The sequence below is a fragment of the Ictalurus furcatus genome, chromosome 17 (genome assembly GCF_023375685.1).
Source record: "Ictalurus furcatus strain D&B chromosome 17, Billie_1.0, whole genome shotgun sequence".
In the NCBI taxonomy this organism is placed as follows: Eukaryota; Metazoa; Chordata; class Actinopteri; order Siluriformes; family Ictaluridae; genus Ictalurus; species Ictalurus furcatus.
In genome coordinates this window covers 4,432,575-4,447,574 of record NC_071271.1, presented here as the reverse complement: position 1 = coordinate 4,447,574, position 15,000 = coordinate 4,432,575, and the positions used below count along the sequence as shown (strand labels likewise).

At 42.5% G+C, this 15,000-nt stretch overlaps 2 protein-coding genes and 2 non-coding genes across 5 annotated transcripts in view; 2 read left to right on the top strand and 2 right to left on the bottom strand.

The window, feature by feature from the left end:
* The window catches only part of zgc:162872 (BAR_ACAPs and ArfGap_ACAP domain-containing protein), a 9,244-nt gene extending 4,348 nt beyond the window's left edge, over window positions 1-4,896 (bottom strand). The window contains exons 1-11 of the mRNA XM_053647878.1: window positions 4,308-4,896; window positions 3,924-4,020; window positions 3,429-3,486; window positions 3,211-3,330; window positions 2,952-3,005; window positions 1,513-1,571; window positions 1,241-1,424; window positions 876-920; window positions 531-626; window positions 326-400; window positions 20-111 (exon numbers count right to left, since the gene is read on the bottom strand). Of these exons, the coding sequence (XP_053503853.1) occupies window positions 20-111; window positions 326-400; window positions 531-626; window positions 876-920; window positions 1,241-1,424; window positions 1,513-1,571; window positions 2,952-3,005; window positions 3,211-3,330; window positions 3,429-3,486; window positions 3,924-3,976 (836 nt within the window). The 5' untranslated portion in view covers window positions 3,977-4,020; window positions 4,308-4,896. The remainder of the gene's footprint in view (window positions 1-19; window positions 112-325; window positions 401-530; window positions 627-875; window positions 921-1,240; window positions 1,425-1,512; window positions 1,572-2,951; window positions 3,006-3,210; window positions 3,331-3,428; window positions 3,487-3,923; window positions 4,021-4,307) is intronic.
* Window positions 4,897-5,020: 124 nt separating this feature from the next.
* Window positions 5,021-13,120, bottom strand: ilkap (integrin-linked kinase-associated serine/threonine phosphatase). Of its 2 annotated transcripts, XM_053647883.1 has the most exons (10): window positions 12,535-13,120; window positions 11,790-11,891; window positions 11,570-11,687; window positions 11,201-11,307; window positions 10,977-11,070; window positions 10,487-10,574; window positions 8,969-9,099; window positions 8,754-8,873; window positions 8,545-8,626; window positions 5,021-5,293 (listed from the first exon to the last, which is right to left on the bottom strand). In XM_053647883.1, exons 1-10 carry the CDS (start codon window positions 12,581-12,583, stop codon window positions 5,153-5,155), a joined length of 1,032 nt encoding a protein of 343 aa, XP_053503858.1. In that variant the 5' UTR covers window positions 12,584-13,120; the 3' UTR covers window positions 5,021-5,152. The 2 variants fall into 2 exon arrangements, with proteins under 2 accessions (XP_053503858.1, XP_053503859.1); XM_053647884.1 differs by lacking the exon at window positions 12,535-13,120 and having other exon boundaries at window positions 11,800-11,891.
* Window positions 13,121-14,024: 904 nt separating this feature from the next.
* Window positions 14,025-14,096, top strand: trnag-ucc (transfer RNA glycine (anticodon UCC)). The gene has a single exon. It is a non-coding gene; the product is annotated as a tRNA-Gly (tRNA).
* Window positions 14,097-14,288: 192 nt separating this feature from the next.
* Window positions 14,289-14,360, top strand: trnag-ucc (transfer RNA glycine (anticodon UCC)). Its single transcript has one exon. It is a non-coding gene; the product is annotated as a tRNA-Gly (tRNA).
* The last annotated feature ends 640 nt before the right edge of the window (window positions 14,361-15,000 follow it).

Here is a 15,000-nt window from a genome sequence, read left to right as displayed (position 1 = left end):
CTATCTCTCTGTCTCTCACCTCTTCCATGTTTTGTTTTTCCTCCGTGAGCGTTTAAACAGATATCCTTCAATCGCTCCTCCATTGAACAGCACAGTCTCCCCAGAGGCGTCCTAAACACACACACACACACACACACACACACACACAGCTATAGATGTACAATGTAGTTATTACTGTTTTGTTGATGTTATACCTGCTATCAATACTGTACTTATTACTGCTAATATAACGTAATACTATATATATATATATACACATTTATATATATATATATATATATACACACACACACATATAAATATATATAAAACACGAGTCACTGACTCTCTGCTGAACGAACAAGTGCTGATGTTCCAGGTTCTTCTTTCTGTTCACGCATTCAGCTGAGAGTCCAGACAGCTGTGGACACACACACACACACACACACACACACACACACACAGAATGTTAAAGGTTAAAGCATGTGTGCTGGTGCAGGCTATAGAGTAAAAGTGTGTGTGTGTGTGTGTGTGTGTGTGTACGTACTTACCTCGGCTGCCATAATCTTCATGGTGGGCTCCACATCTTTCAGCAGGTCAAAGCCCTGATGGAAAAACGTGTTCTGCGCATGAAAAAAGGAGAAAACCTAAAAACAAACAGAAGAAAGAATATGAAATATTCTCAAATATCCCCAAATATATTACTTATATTATTTATACAGCACTAAAAACGTCTAAAGCTGCTTTCATAGCGACTTCAGTGATCCCCAAGCCGTATTAAGTAAGCCGCAGAACCCGTCTCTGAAGACGAGTAAGTTTCCCCTTCAGAAATACTGATGTACGTTCCGGAATTAAGTAGTCGACTCTGAATACGACTCAGCATGTTCAGTACTTACTGAGTTCAGCACATCCAGCTTCTGCTGAGTCAGGAAATTATTCAGCTGAAATAAATGGATGAAAATACACAATAATAAATACACACAGCGTGTGACACAGCTCATGAGTAATAAACAGTCAGGGATGATAGTGTGGCTGCTCCCCTTACGTTAGTAGTGGATCAGTGGTGTTTATGTGGCCTACATTGTGAATAGTGTGAGATTTTAGGACATGTGTTTAGGATTTTATTCATGTGGCCTATAAAGTGAAAAAAGTGTGCGGTTTGGGACACGTCCACGGTAGAGTAATGACACTATCTATGTTCCCTACATTCCAGTGCAGCACTTATTTGTTTTACCTCTGTGTGTGTGTGTGTGTGTGTTACCTGTAGGCAGTAGTCCAGGCTACAGTGTGTGTAGCACTTGCGTGTTGCAAGCAGCAGGTGTGTGTGTCGCTCTGCTTCAGCCGCTTTGTGCTGTGGAACCTGAGCGCTCTTAACCAGCGCCGTGTTCAACTCATCTCTGATCCGCACACACTCATATCGAGCAGCACGCAGCGGGGGGAGGAACCTGAACACACACACACACACACACGATAGTTAGAAAAATTTGAAAACAGTCACTAAATATGTGTGTGTTATGTCTGCGATAGACGTACTGCGTCAGTAGTTTTGAGAGTTGTTGTGTGATCGCTCTCCGAGTCTGGTCAAGCAGCATCTAAACACAAATACACAATTATACACCAATATACACAATTACTGACACATTCAAACACTGAGTTACTGACTGATTCACTGAGATACTGACTAAGTGAGATATTGACTGACTCACTGTGATTCTGATTCAATGAGATATTAACCGACTCACTGAGATACTAACTGACTCAACGAGATTCTGACTGACTCAATGAGATACTGACTGAATCAGATACTGACCGACTCTCTGAGATATTAAATGACTCAATGAGACACTGACTGACTCACTTAGATGAACTGACTCAATGAGATACTGACTGACTGACTCCCTGAGATACTAACTGACTCACTGATATACTGACTGACTCACTGATATACTGACTGACTCTCTGAGATACTGACTGACTCACGGTGTTACTATGAACTCAATGAGACACTGACTGACTCACTGAGATATTGACTGACTCACTGATATACTGACTGACTCACTGAGATACTGACTGATTCACTGAGATACTAACTGACACAATGCGATACTGACTGACTCACTCAGATACTGACTGACTCTCTGAGATACTGACTGACTCTATGAGATTCTGGCTGACTCAATGTTACTACCTGACCCAATGAGATACTGACTGACTCACTGAGATAGTAACTGACACAATGAGATACTGACGGACTCTGAGATACTAACTGACTCAATGAGATTCGGACTGATTCACTGAGAGATATTTCATGACTCACAGAGTTACTGACTGACTCACAAAGATACTGACCAGTTGAACTGACTGGTCAATTATACTAATAAAGATACTGACTGGGTCATGAATATATAACGTCTGACTCTCAGAGATATTGACCGACGCACTGACTGTACTGCTGAGAAATGGAAAGACTCAGAGAAATACAGACAGGCTCACTGAAATACTAACTGAATAATAAATTAGTTGCTGACCAACTTACTGAGATAATGACTCAATGAGATACTGGCTGTCTCACTCAGATATTGACTGACACACTGAGTTACTGACTGACTCATAGAGAGACTGACAGATTCACCAAAATATTGACTGATTCACTGAAATACTGACTGACTCAAAGAGATACTGAATGAATAATAAGTGAGTTACTGACTGACTCATTAAGATACTAACTGTCTCAATGAGTTACTAACTGACTCATAGAGATACTAACTGACAGATTCACCTAAATATTGACTGAGATACTGGCTGACTCACTGAGACATTACATGATTCACTGGTACACTGCCTGACTAAGTTACTGCCTGAATAACTGAGTTACTGACTGACTCACCAAAATACTGACTGACTCACTGAGTTACTGGAAACTGAAAAATGATCAGATTATAGTGTTTATAAGTGAGAAACCTGGGACTCACTGTGTGGAAGTGGATCATCTCCTGCAGAGCCTGATTAAACTGCTGTAGACAATTCTGCGTACACACACACACACACACACACACACACACACACAGAGGTTAAAGCTTCAGTGGTCTGTGTGTTTAATCTGTTACCTTAAAAACCTGGGATCTGGACACACCCACTGTAGTGCTTTAACATGGGTTTGTGGGAGGGTCTGGGAAGGCTGCAGAAAACACGGATGGACTGACACACTGATGGACACACACACACACACACCTCTATAACGGTGTTGTTTTTATGGTGTGACGTGAGCTCATCCAGCGCAGACAGGAAGATCTGACTGGATGAACAAAACACCTGGCCATCGTCCACCATCTTGTTACACAACCTCATCACCTACAGAGAGACGAACAAGGACAGACACACAGGTATAATGCCATACACACTTACACAAGCATGTGGTGTGTGTGTGTGTTATTGTAGTTAATCCTTACCTTCTCCATGCGACTCTCCAGCTCCTCTAGATCATTCTCACACCTCTCCAAAGACAGCCTGAGGAAGTGATGTGAGAAAGAGGATATGACATCTTAACTCCTGTGGTAAAGTGAGCTACTTTTGCCTCAGACAGAGACAGACTTAAATGATGCTAATAATCAGAATGACATGGATAAACGTATAATTCTTCAAGATTTGACAATAATGTTGTTGTTGTTGCTTTCTTCCCACAAGTAGATTAGGTCATAAATGTAGAGATAAACAGGATGCCGTTCATGGAACTGAAACTAAATGCAGTTTTGTCTTTTCTTTTTTTTTTTTTTTTTAAAGGTAACCTGATTTAAAAATGATGTTTAAATCATTTTAAACTCCACGCTACATATTTCAGTTCAATAAAGTGTACAGTTTATAGAAATATTTAGTATATGGTATAAATGTAGAGGGTTTTCTACATTGTCAGGACAAATCCTGCGCATGCGCAGTGCGGTTGGTACCTGAACACCGGAGAGTCCCGGATGCACTCGTCAAAGTCCAGGAAGTAATCCATACCGGATTTTAGGGCTCTCACTGCGTTTCCTTTCCGAACGTACACTAACACATCATCATTAATACTTTACTTTTTAAATAAATAATCAATACATTTTTTTTTATTAAACTTTAATTGTTGAAATGTTGTACGCTTAAGATCGACAGTAATAATCCGGGGTTAACGCGCCGTTTCGGAGATAACGGACAGCACATCAGCGCACATAACGGAAACCTAGCTTTCGCATCAGCTAAGCTACAACCAAGCTAGATCACAGTCTTGATAAACGGTTTAAATAACGTTGATAAAAAGTATTCTTGTGCAGACAGATGTTCTCCTCTTACACACTTACAGTTTTTTTTCCCCCGTACATCCGTGATGTGAAGCAGCAGGTGACGGTTTCACCGCTTGTCACAGTAAAAGTCCCCCCAACTGCTTCATCTTCCACAACTTTAAAGACAAACTCTACCCTGAAACGCATCCAAGTCTAGTTAGATTAAGCTTGTGCTGTATTTTCGATGTTCCTGTGAGAAGTTCACCGTGGAGACATTGTTATTATTAGTGCAGGTACAATGGCGTTTAAAGGGGCAATGGGCAATTTTGTTTATTCTTTGTACAAAAATCCTGGAAGAAGTGTAAAACGTGGGTTTAAAAAAAAAAAAAAAAAAGCAATGGGATACGCTGTTGCCTTAACAAATGTTTAAATCGCTGAGAAAAATCCATTCAGTAAACCGACTTCTGGTCCGGGAATGCTAGTCCATGTTTGGTTATGCCTCATTTTATGGATAGTATATGTGACACTTGAGATACTGTGGGGTGGAGCTTCATGTATATGGGGAGGAAATGTCAATTGAATTCAATGCCACCTAATCTTTAAAAAAAAAAAAAAAATCTTACCTAATGCACCTTTAATAGGAGGAAAAATAGTCTCAAGCGTCACTTTAAAGCAAGTTTCATGAAAGCTTTTTTATTGATGATTTATTGTTTCTCAGCTGAAGTTAATTTCTTTCCATCTAATTTGCAAGTAAAAAAATGTTATAAACATAAAAACAAACACATGGCATGTCCGATAAAGTTTGGACTTTTATTTGGTTGTAAATCCCCACACTTGGTGTTTGAAAGTCTTTTAGAAATGTCCGCTTCAAAATGCAACATGGAGCCTAAACACTCAGCTGGTGTGTGTGAGAAAGAAACGCGTCAAAAGTCGATGGAGATCAGGATGACCGTGACGTTGTCTGCACAGCCTCGCCTCACAGCCTCGGTAGCCAGTTTTTGACAAGCAGCTTCGTAACGCCCATCCTCCACGCTCTGTCCCTCCTTGGTTTCCAACGACTCGTCCTGCGAGACAGAAGCAGAGCGAAGATGAGCGAGAGAAGAGAAATGGTGGACAGACAGACAGCTACGATGTCAGACAGTCCGGCGTGAGGTGAACGAGTAAACAGAGCGGACCCAAATGCCAAATCTGGCACTGAGTCCACTACTGCCCGAGTCTCCTTTTTCCACCGTTACAAACAAATCGGTCTCCTGTATCATCGGCCCAAATCCATCATCAGTCAATCTCAAACCTCCACCAGTACCACCACCAACCAGTGTCAAACCTCCACCACCACCAATCAGCCCCTAACATCCACCACCACCATCAATCAGCCCCTAACATCCACCACTACCACCATCATCAATCAGCCCCTAACATCCACCACTACCACCGTCATCAATCAGCCCCAACATCCACTACCACCACCAATCAGCCCCTAACATCTACCACTAATCAGCCCCTAACATCCACCAATTAGCCCCTAACATCCACCACTACCACCATCAATCAGCCCCTAACATCCACCACTACCAATCAGCCCCTAACGTCCACCACTACCACCACCAATCAGCCCCTAACGTCCACCACTACCACCATCATCAATCAGCCCCTAACGTCCACCACTACCACCATCATCAATCAGCCCCTAACATCCACTACCACCATCAATCAGCCCCTAAAATCCACCATTACCACCACCAATCAGCCCCTAAAATCCACCATTACCACCACCAATCAGCCCCTAAAATCCACCACTACCACCAATCAGCCCCTAAAATCCACCACCACCAATCAGCCCCTAAAATCCACCACTACCACCAATCAGCCCCTAACGTCCACCACTACCACCATCAATCAATCAGCCCCTAACGTCCACCACTACCACCATCAATCAGCCCCTAACGTCCACCACTACCACCATCATCAATCAGCCCCTAACATCCACCACTACCACCATCAATCAGCCCCTAAAATCCACCATTACCACCACCAATCAGCCCCTAAAATCCACCATTACCACCACCAATCAGCCCCTAAAATCCACCACTACCACCAATCAGCCCCTAAAATCCACCACTACCACCAATCAGCCCCTAAAATCCACCACTACCACCAATCAGCCCCTAACGTCCACCACTACCACCACCAATCAGCCCCTAACGTCCACCACTACCACCACCAATCAGCCCCTAACATCCACCACTACCACCATCAATCAGCCCCTAACGTCCACCACTACCACCAGTCAGCCCCTAAAATCCACCACTACCACCATCAATCAGCCCCTAAAATCCACCATTACCACCACCAATCAGCCCCTAAAATCCACCATTACCACCACCAATCAGCCCCTAAAATCCACCACTACCACCAATCAGCCCCTAAAATCCACCACTACCACCAATCAGCCCCTAACGTCCACCACTACCACCACCAATCAGCCCCTAACATCCACCACTACCACCACCAATCAGCCCCTAAAATCCACCACTACCACCAATCAGCCCCTAACGTCCACCACTACCACCATCATCAATCAGCCCCTAACGTCCACCACTACCACCATCATCAATCAGCCCCTAACATCCACCACTACCACCATCATCAATCAGCCCCTAACATCCACCACTACCACCATCAATCAGCCCCTAAAATCCACCATTACCACCACCAATCAGCCCCTAAAATCCACCATTACCACCACCAATCAGCCCCTAAAATCCACCACTACCACCAATCAGCCCCTAACGTCCACCACTACCAATCAGCCCCTAACGTCCACCACTACCACCATCAATCAGCCCCTAACATCCACCACTACCACCACCAATCAGCCCCTAACGTCCACCACTACCAATCAGCCCCTAACGTCCACCACTACCACCATCAATCAGCCCCTAACATCCACCACTACCACCATCAATCAGCCCCTAACATCCACCACTACCACCATCAATCAGCCCCTAACATCCACCACTACCACCATCATCAATCAGCCCCTAACATCCACCACTACCACCATCATCAATCAGCCCCTAACATCCACCACTACCACCATCATCAATCAGCCCCTAACATCCACCACTACCACCATCAATCAGCCCCTAACATCCACCACTACCACCATCAATCAGCCCCTAACATCCACTACCACCACCAATCAGCCCCTAACGTCCACCACTACCACCATCAATCAGCCCCTAACGTCCACCACTACCACCATCAATCAACCCCTAACATCCACCACTACCACCATCAATCAGCCCCTAACATCCACCACTACCACCATCATCAATCAGCCCCTAACATCCACCACTACCACCATCATCAATCAGCCCCTAACATCCACCACTACCACCATCATCAATCAGCCCCTAACATCCACCACTACCACCATCAATCAGCCCCTAACATCCACCACTACCACCATCAATCAGCCCCTAACATCCACTACCACCACCAATCAGCCCCTAACGTCCACCACTACCAATCAGCCCCTAACGTCCACCACTACCACCATCAATCAACCCCTAACATCCACCACTACCACCATCAATCAGCCCCTAACATCCACCACTACCACCATCAATCAGCCCCTAACATCCACCACTACCACCATCATCAATCAGCCCCTAACATCCACCACTACCACCATCATCAATCAGCCCCTAACATCCACCACTACCACCATCAATCAGCCCCTAACATCCACCACTACCACCATCAATCAGCCCCTAACATCCACCACTACCAGCATCAATCAGCCCCTAACATCCACTACCACCACCAATCAGCCCCTAACATCCACCATCAATCAGCCCCTGACATCCACCACTACCACCACCAATCAGCCCCTAACATCTGCCACCACCAATCAGCCCCTAACATCCACTAACATCACCAATCAGCCCCTAAAATCCACCACTACCACCATCATCAATCAGCCCCTAACATCCACCACTACCACCACCAATCAGCCCCTAACATCCACCACTACCACCATCATCAATCAGCCCCTAACATCCACCACCACCGCCATCATCAATCAGCCCCAAACCCAGAGATCTCCACTGTTGTCAGCAATACCAAATTATTGTCAAATTCCCCAAAACCATTATCATACATCATAATTAACTGGCCCAAAACCTTATTGCCAATCTATCCGTAACCTCCATCATCATCATACCAGAACCTAGAATGGTCATCAGTCAACCCCAATTTTAACATTTGCAGTGTTGTAAGGCTGTTGCACCATGTGCATATAAACACACACCTGTAGAATGTTGTTGATGAACTGAACAGCCTCATCTGCTGAGAAGACTTTGAAAAGTCCATCACACGCCAGAATCACAAACCTGAACACACACAGGACAGATTAACAAAACACAAACGTTAACACAATTTATACAGTTTAACATACAACTTACACACACAGACACACACATACTATCACAGATCTACAGCACAAAGTGTGTGTCTCACTTGTCTTTAGGGCTGAGTGCGCAGCGTCTCAAATCGGGCGTTGAAATCACTCCACAGCGTTTATACTGGCCATCACCGATGGAGCGGGAAACTTCTAACACACCTAGCACACGCCCATCTCTACACACACACACACACACACACTCACTCATTTCCAGTATTTCATCTGGCGTATCCCTGATCCGTACCCATCGTTACACAAACCCTAAGCCCACCTGACGGTTCCTCCTGCTCTCTGTATCCTCATGCGCTCTTCATAGATGGTAGGATTGTGTTCTTTACTGAGAGCCACACACACACACCTCTCCTCTCCGTCCTCAGCATGCTCCAAACGACACAGCACTGCCTGAACAGACACACACACAGACAGACACACACACAATCCCGGTGAGGTCATCCTTCAGAGGTCAGAGGTCTCCTAGATGAAATCGGGGCGAAGCAAAGGTAACCGGGAGCAACTGCACGTCCTTTCCCCTTCGCTGAATTGTCTTTTCCCCCCAGAGATCTGTTACATGCCTCCCATATCACCATAGCAACAGGTCAAAAATCAGAAATGCTACAGCTAAACCATATGTTTTGGCACCTTTGAATATTTATTTATTTATTTATTTATTCCTTCTTCCCCAAATAAACTCTGCAGTTGTACCACCTGCAGAATGTCATCACAAAACTGTCGTACCGTTTATTACCGTTATTTGGGTCTCACTAGGGATGTCACGAGAACCGATACTTCGGTATCAACATTCTTAAGACGTGACAGTACTTGTTTTTCTGTAGTAGCATGGACACCGTTGATTGTGAAAGTACCGAGGTTGCAATTCTTCCAGACCTGAAGGGGGCAGCAAATATGCACAAGTGCTTTAGTCGGTCCACAAGTGGTGAACAAGAACGCCTACAAGCACACAGGAAAAAACTACAGAAGATGGCGACAAGTTTAGCTCCAGCCTGACTTGGGGGGCAGAGAGAAGAAAACTAGCATCAGTTGCCGGTGTGCAGCCGATGCCATTTCAAACAAAGCGAGGAAACCCCTGGAATTTGGTGAAGAAGAGGAGGATGTCCTCCAGGAGTTCTTTATTTTATTTAAACAAAAAAAAAAAAAAAAAAAATACATACATACATACATACATACATACATACACACGCGTATGTATATATACATATACACACACACACACACACATATATATATATATATATATACATATTATATATATATATATATATATATATATATATATATATATATATATATATATATATACATATTATATATATATATATATATATATATATATATATATATATACACACACACACACATATATATATACATATACATACACATACATATTTTATATATATATATATATATATATATTAATATATATATATATATATATATATATATATATATATATATATATATATATACACACATACATATTATATATATATATATATAATATGTATGTGTGTATATATATATATATATATATATACACACACACACACACACACACACACACACACACATATATATTACCCACACCGTGGTATCGACTTTGGGATCGAGTATCGTACTTTTGGTGGTATCGGTACCGACTACTAGATTTTTGGTATCGTGACATCCCTAGTTCTCACACAGGGCTGAAAAACCTACACACCCGCACACACATACCCAACACTGGATTAGTCGTGTACTTGAAACAATCTGCAGTTGTAAATATACTCACTCTGCTGTCTCCCAGATTGGCCACGTACAGGTCATCATCCACGACCAACACGCACGTAGCTGTGGAGCCGTCCTTCCAAACCGGCTTCCTGCAACACACACAACAAAAACATCATACCGCGATACTCGAGGGCATCTCTATGATACACGACACATCCCGATATATAATTTCACTAACAAACTGTCCGCTAAACTGTAGCAAAAATGCGTTAAGCTGACTCTGACCATACTTTTCTTTAAGGCCTACAAGGACAAAGAAGTTTAAGTTGTTTTTTTTTTATTACGTCAAATCGATGGCATCCGGTACAATTTAATTTGTAATTATTACAAACAAACAAATAAATACATCACCGTACCAACGATATCTCAGAAAAGTGTATCGCGTAATCATTTATCATTGCGATAGAGATATTGTATCACCCAGCCCTACACGCTTGAATCGATCGACATAACGCTTTAACATCGATCAAAGCTTACTCGCAAACACTTACTGGCTAGAGGCTTTTTTCAGGAATTCCTCATCGGTGTGGCGAAACGAGTCGAGCAGGCATTTCCTCACCAGTTTATCCAGGTTTTCAACCTCTCCTGACCGAACACAGAGCAGCAAACAGAATTTCAGCATCATATCTATTCTCGCACGCCTATTCTCCGTCCAGCTGGTGTGTGTAGTAGCGTAGTACATAGCATTATAGCGAATGTGTGTGTGTGTGTAAACCTTTAGGAAATTTGCTAAGTAGTGTTCGATGCAGATGTTCAGCAGCAAACTGAGATGCTCGAGCACCACCATGACCGTCAAACACAGCAAAATACGCCAGCCTCGACCTGCACACACACACACACACACACACACACACACACAGAGAGAGAGAGAGATCATTTACAGCGTACATATAGCGTATGTATAATACGTATGTATTATAGCGGTATAAACAGTTTGACGGACCTCGGCTGTGTCCCAAACAGCTCTCTACCAGATACATGATGCACTATGTGAGGTGTAAGTCATAAATTGGTACAAAAGGAAAGGGAGAGATTTGGGATTGAGTCTGAATAAACGAGAGAATATATGTGTGTGTGTACTCACACATGTGTAGGCAGTGTGTCTGCATGCGTGTGAAGGTTAGGTAAAATGACGTGAGCGTCCTGCATGTCGTCCCGCTCACCACGCCGTGCCGCCACAAAACCCTTCAGCTTAGCCAATCCTGCAACACACACACACACACACACACACACACAATGAACACAGCCGCACACACTCACACACACCTTGTCTGATGGTGTGCGAGTGTGTAAATGCTGAAAACCTTTACAAACTTTCTTTTCCGTCTCATTCTTCTCGTCATCCGAGCGCGGGTCCCTGCGTCTCTTCGGTCCTCGGTCCTGCACGCCGTCTTCAGCTGTACTGCCTGAACACACACACACACACGTTTTTATAGAACATACAGAGATGCAAAAACCTTCGACCCTACCAGACAAGGCAGAATAGAGTGCGTGTTATGTTCAGTATGAGCAGAATGTCAGGAAGAGTTCACTGGGATGAGCACAGGACAGTGTTTATGAATGCAGCAGCAGCTCTTAGATATTAATTTACAGTATCCAGGTGAGATTAATATTAATAAAAGGAGTTAAGTGTTTGTATTTGGGGAAGTGAAAATCTTCAGGGTGTCCATGTAAGCCCATAGAAAACCCACACAGCGCCTTATTATTAACGCTTTGTTATCTGTCTGTTAGCTAAGCTGAACTATGCTAACACTCTTCCCTTCATTGTGTTTGGTGGAGGTTTGACGCTTATTCACCCACAACAAACGTCTCCCACACGATATTTACCACATATTCTGTTTAAAATTGATCACAAATTCTACAAGCGTCACCTAATAAACATTTAGCGTCTTTAGCTAACTAGCTAGCTGTGACTAGCCAGCTCGAGCACCTCCACGTGCTGGGTTATATTAGCCAGGGCTAGCAATTCAGAAGAAAACACAACAAATGCAGATTGTTTTCTCTCTCTCTCTCTCTCTCTCTCTCTCTAATCGAAGTATTTCTTCTTACCAGAGTCTGTATTGTTCGTAGGAGCAGGAAGATCTGCAAACAAATCCATCTCGATTATATTTATGAGCAAACCGACGCAAGGATGTGATTCTAGCTAACACCAGTTGGCTGGATTAGCTAGTTTAGCTAATTTAACCTTCTTATGACGTTATATTTTTCTAATTAACTGCAAAAAACGGCTAATTCTATAGATATCTTTCTCACAAACATAAGACTTTGTCCTCACGCCCAACGTTGGCTCGGGTCAATCCCAAACCCATGCTTGTGATATATAAATAATCACTACAAAGGGAGTAGAGAAGACTTTACTGTATAGTGAGTGTAGTGCGCTTGTGTAGGGAGGACGGAGGCATTTGGGATTAGCGCGTTAGCGTCTGAACACAACGGACAACCGAGTTAATTTATCAAACTAGCTAGTTGTGTTGTTAGCAGTACGGTGGCCGAGAAGTGCAAAACAAAACACAAAATATGAAAACAAAATAACAAGTCCGAAAACAAAATAACGAATTATAAACACGGCGACAAATCCGAAAAGACATTAACGAGCCAGGTAAACAGGCAAAACGGAAAAGGTAGGTCTATTTAGTGATGAATGGATTACTTACCGCTGATTGGACGGCACATCCGTCAATCAAGATATACAGGAAGTAAGAAATTGTAAACAACTTTGGTTTCTTGTACTTCTGTGTTTATTTTAAACTTTTTTTATGTCCATAGCGAAACTTTAAATGTTAGAAAATAAAAGTTTATATTGTGAAGAAATTAGAAAGTGTAATTTATTCAGCGCTAATATGAGGAAGGATGTTCTTATGCGGTGATTTTGGATTATGATGTCAGCATACCACGACATAAAGATTAGCTTCCGCTCTCTAAAAACAAACCTAAAGGACGCAGGTTTGTTTAGAGGAAATAAATGATCCCCCATTAAAGAAGGGAAGTAAGGAATGCTATAAGAGCAGAGCTGTGTGAACCAGGACAGTTGTTCGGCTACCGATAATGCGGTTAGCGCTTTCGCAGAAACACAAGTTGTGTGTAAAACGTGATGATTTTATGCGGCTGCTGGTAGAACTTAATCCACGGGGAACAGATCAGAGGACACGCCGTAGATATTTACATTTTATTTGAATCGCAGTACGGACAAAACATATTAACACATGCACACACACGAACTGAATTTCCAGTACTGGCGCGGCCTGCTGTACTTCCTGTATATCTTGATTGACAGATGTGTCGTCCAATCAGCGCTTTCAATAAGTAATTCATTCAGAAAATATTTCCGTTTCGTCTGATTTGTGAATGTGTTTTCTGATTTGTGTTTTGTTTTGCAGTTCTCGGTCACCGTAGTGGTGTTATAAAAAAAAATCAACAAAAATGAGTTTGTATAATTATATATATATATATATATATATATAATATATATATATCTATAGAATGTATAATAATAATATATATATATATAGTTTTCCGTGTAGAGTTTTGAAATCCGTCCTGCGTTGGTGGTATAGTGGTGAGCATAGCTGCCTTCCAAGCAGTTGACCCGGGTTCGATTCCCGGCCAACGCATCTCACTTTAGTTTTATTTTATTTTACCATGTGTACCGGTGTTATTTAATAACAGTCATCTTTTACAATTTGAGAAATTTTCGCAAAGTAATCCCGACTATAATATTGTCACTAATCTGTGCTGAAACTGCTGTTCATAGACACTGTATTTTCTGATGGATTTTCCACATTTCAGTCAGACTTGGGTCCCAAGCGTTGGTGGTATAGTGGTGAGCATAGCTGCCTTCCAAGCAGTTGACCCGGGTTCGATTCCCGGCCAACGCAGCATGAGCTTTTTTTCCCCTCAATCATTCCACTTGTTTTAAACTCTATCCTTTGTGATTTCCAGCGTGGTGCATCAATGTTGAACAGTGATCGGATTCTCGTAAAAATGGTCAATAGTGATTGGATTTTTGGAACAATGGTGATCAGTGATTGGTCATTGGTAGAAATGGTGATCAGAGAAATTCAGGAAAGTCACTTCTGTCCACATCTGTGCAAAAAATCACTAGATTCTGACTCTAGAATCTTTTTTGCTTCTTTCTGGATGTTTGGTGGCCTTGGAAAATCCTTCACATGGTCAGCTTTGGACATTTTCACACACACACACACACACACACACATATATATATACACATATACAGTATCTCACAAAAGTGAGTACACCCCTCACATTTTTGTAAATATTTGATTATATCTTTTCATGTGACAACACTGAAGAAATGACATTTTGCTACAATGTAAAGTAGTGAGTGTACAGCTTGTGTAACAGTGTAAATTTGCTGTCCCCTCAAAATAACTCAACACACAGCCATTAATGTCTAAACCGCTGGCAACAAAAGTGAATACACCCCTAAGTGAAAATGTACAAATTGGGCCCAATTAGCCATTTTCCCTCCCCGGTGTCATGTGACTTGTTAGTGTT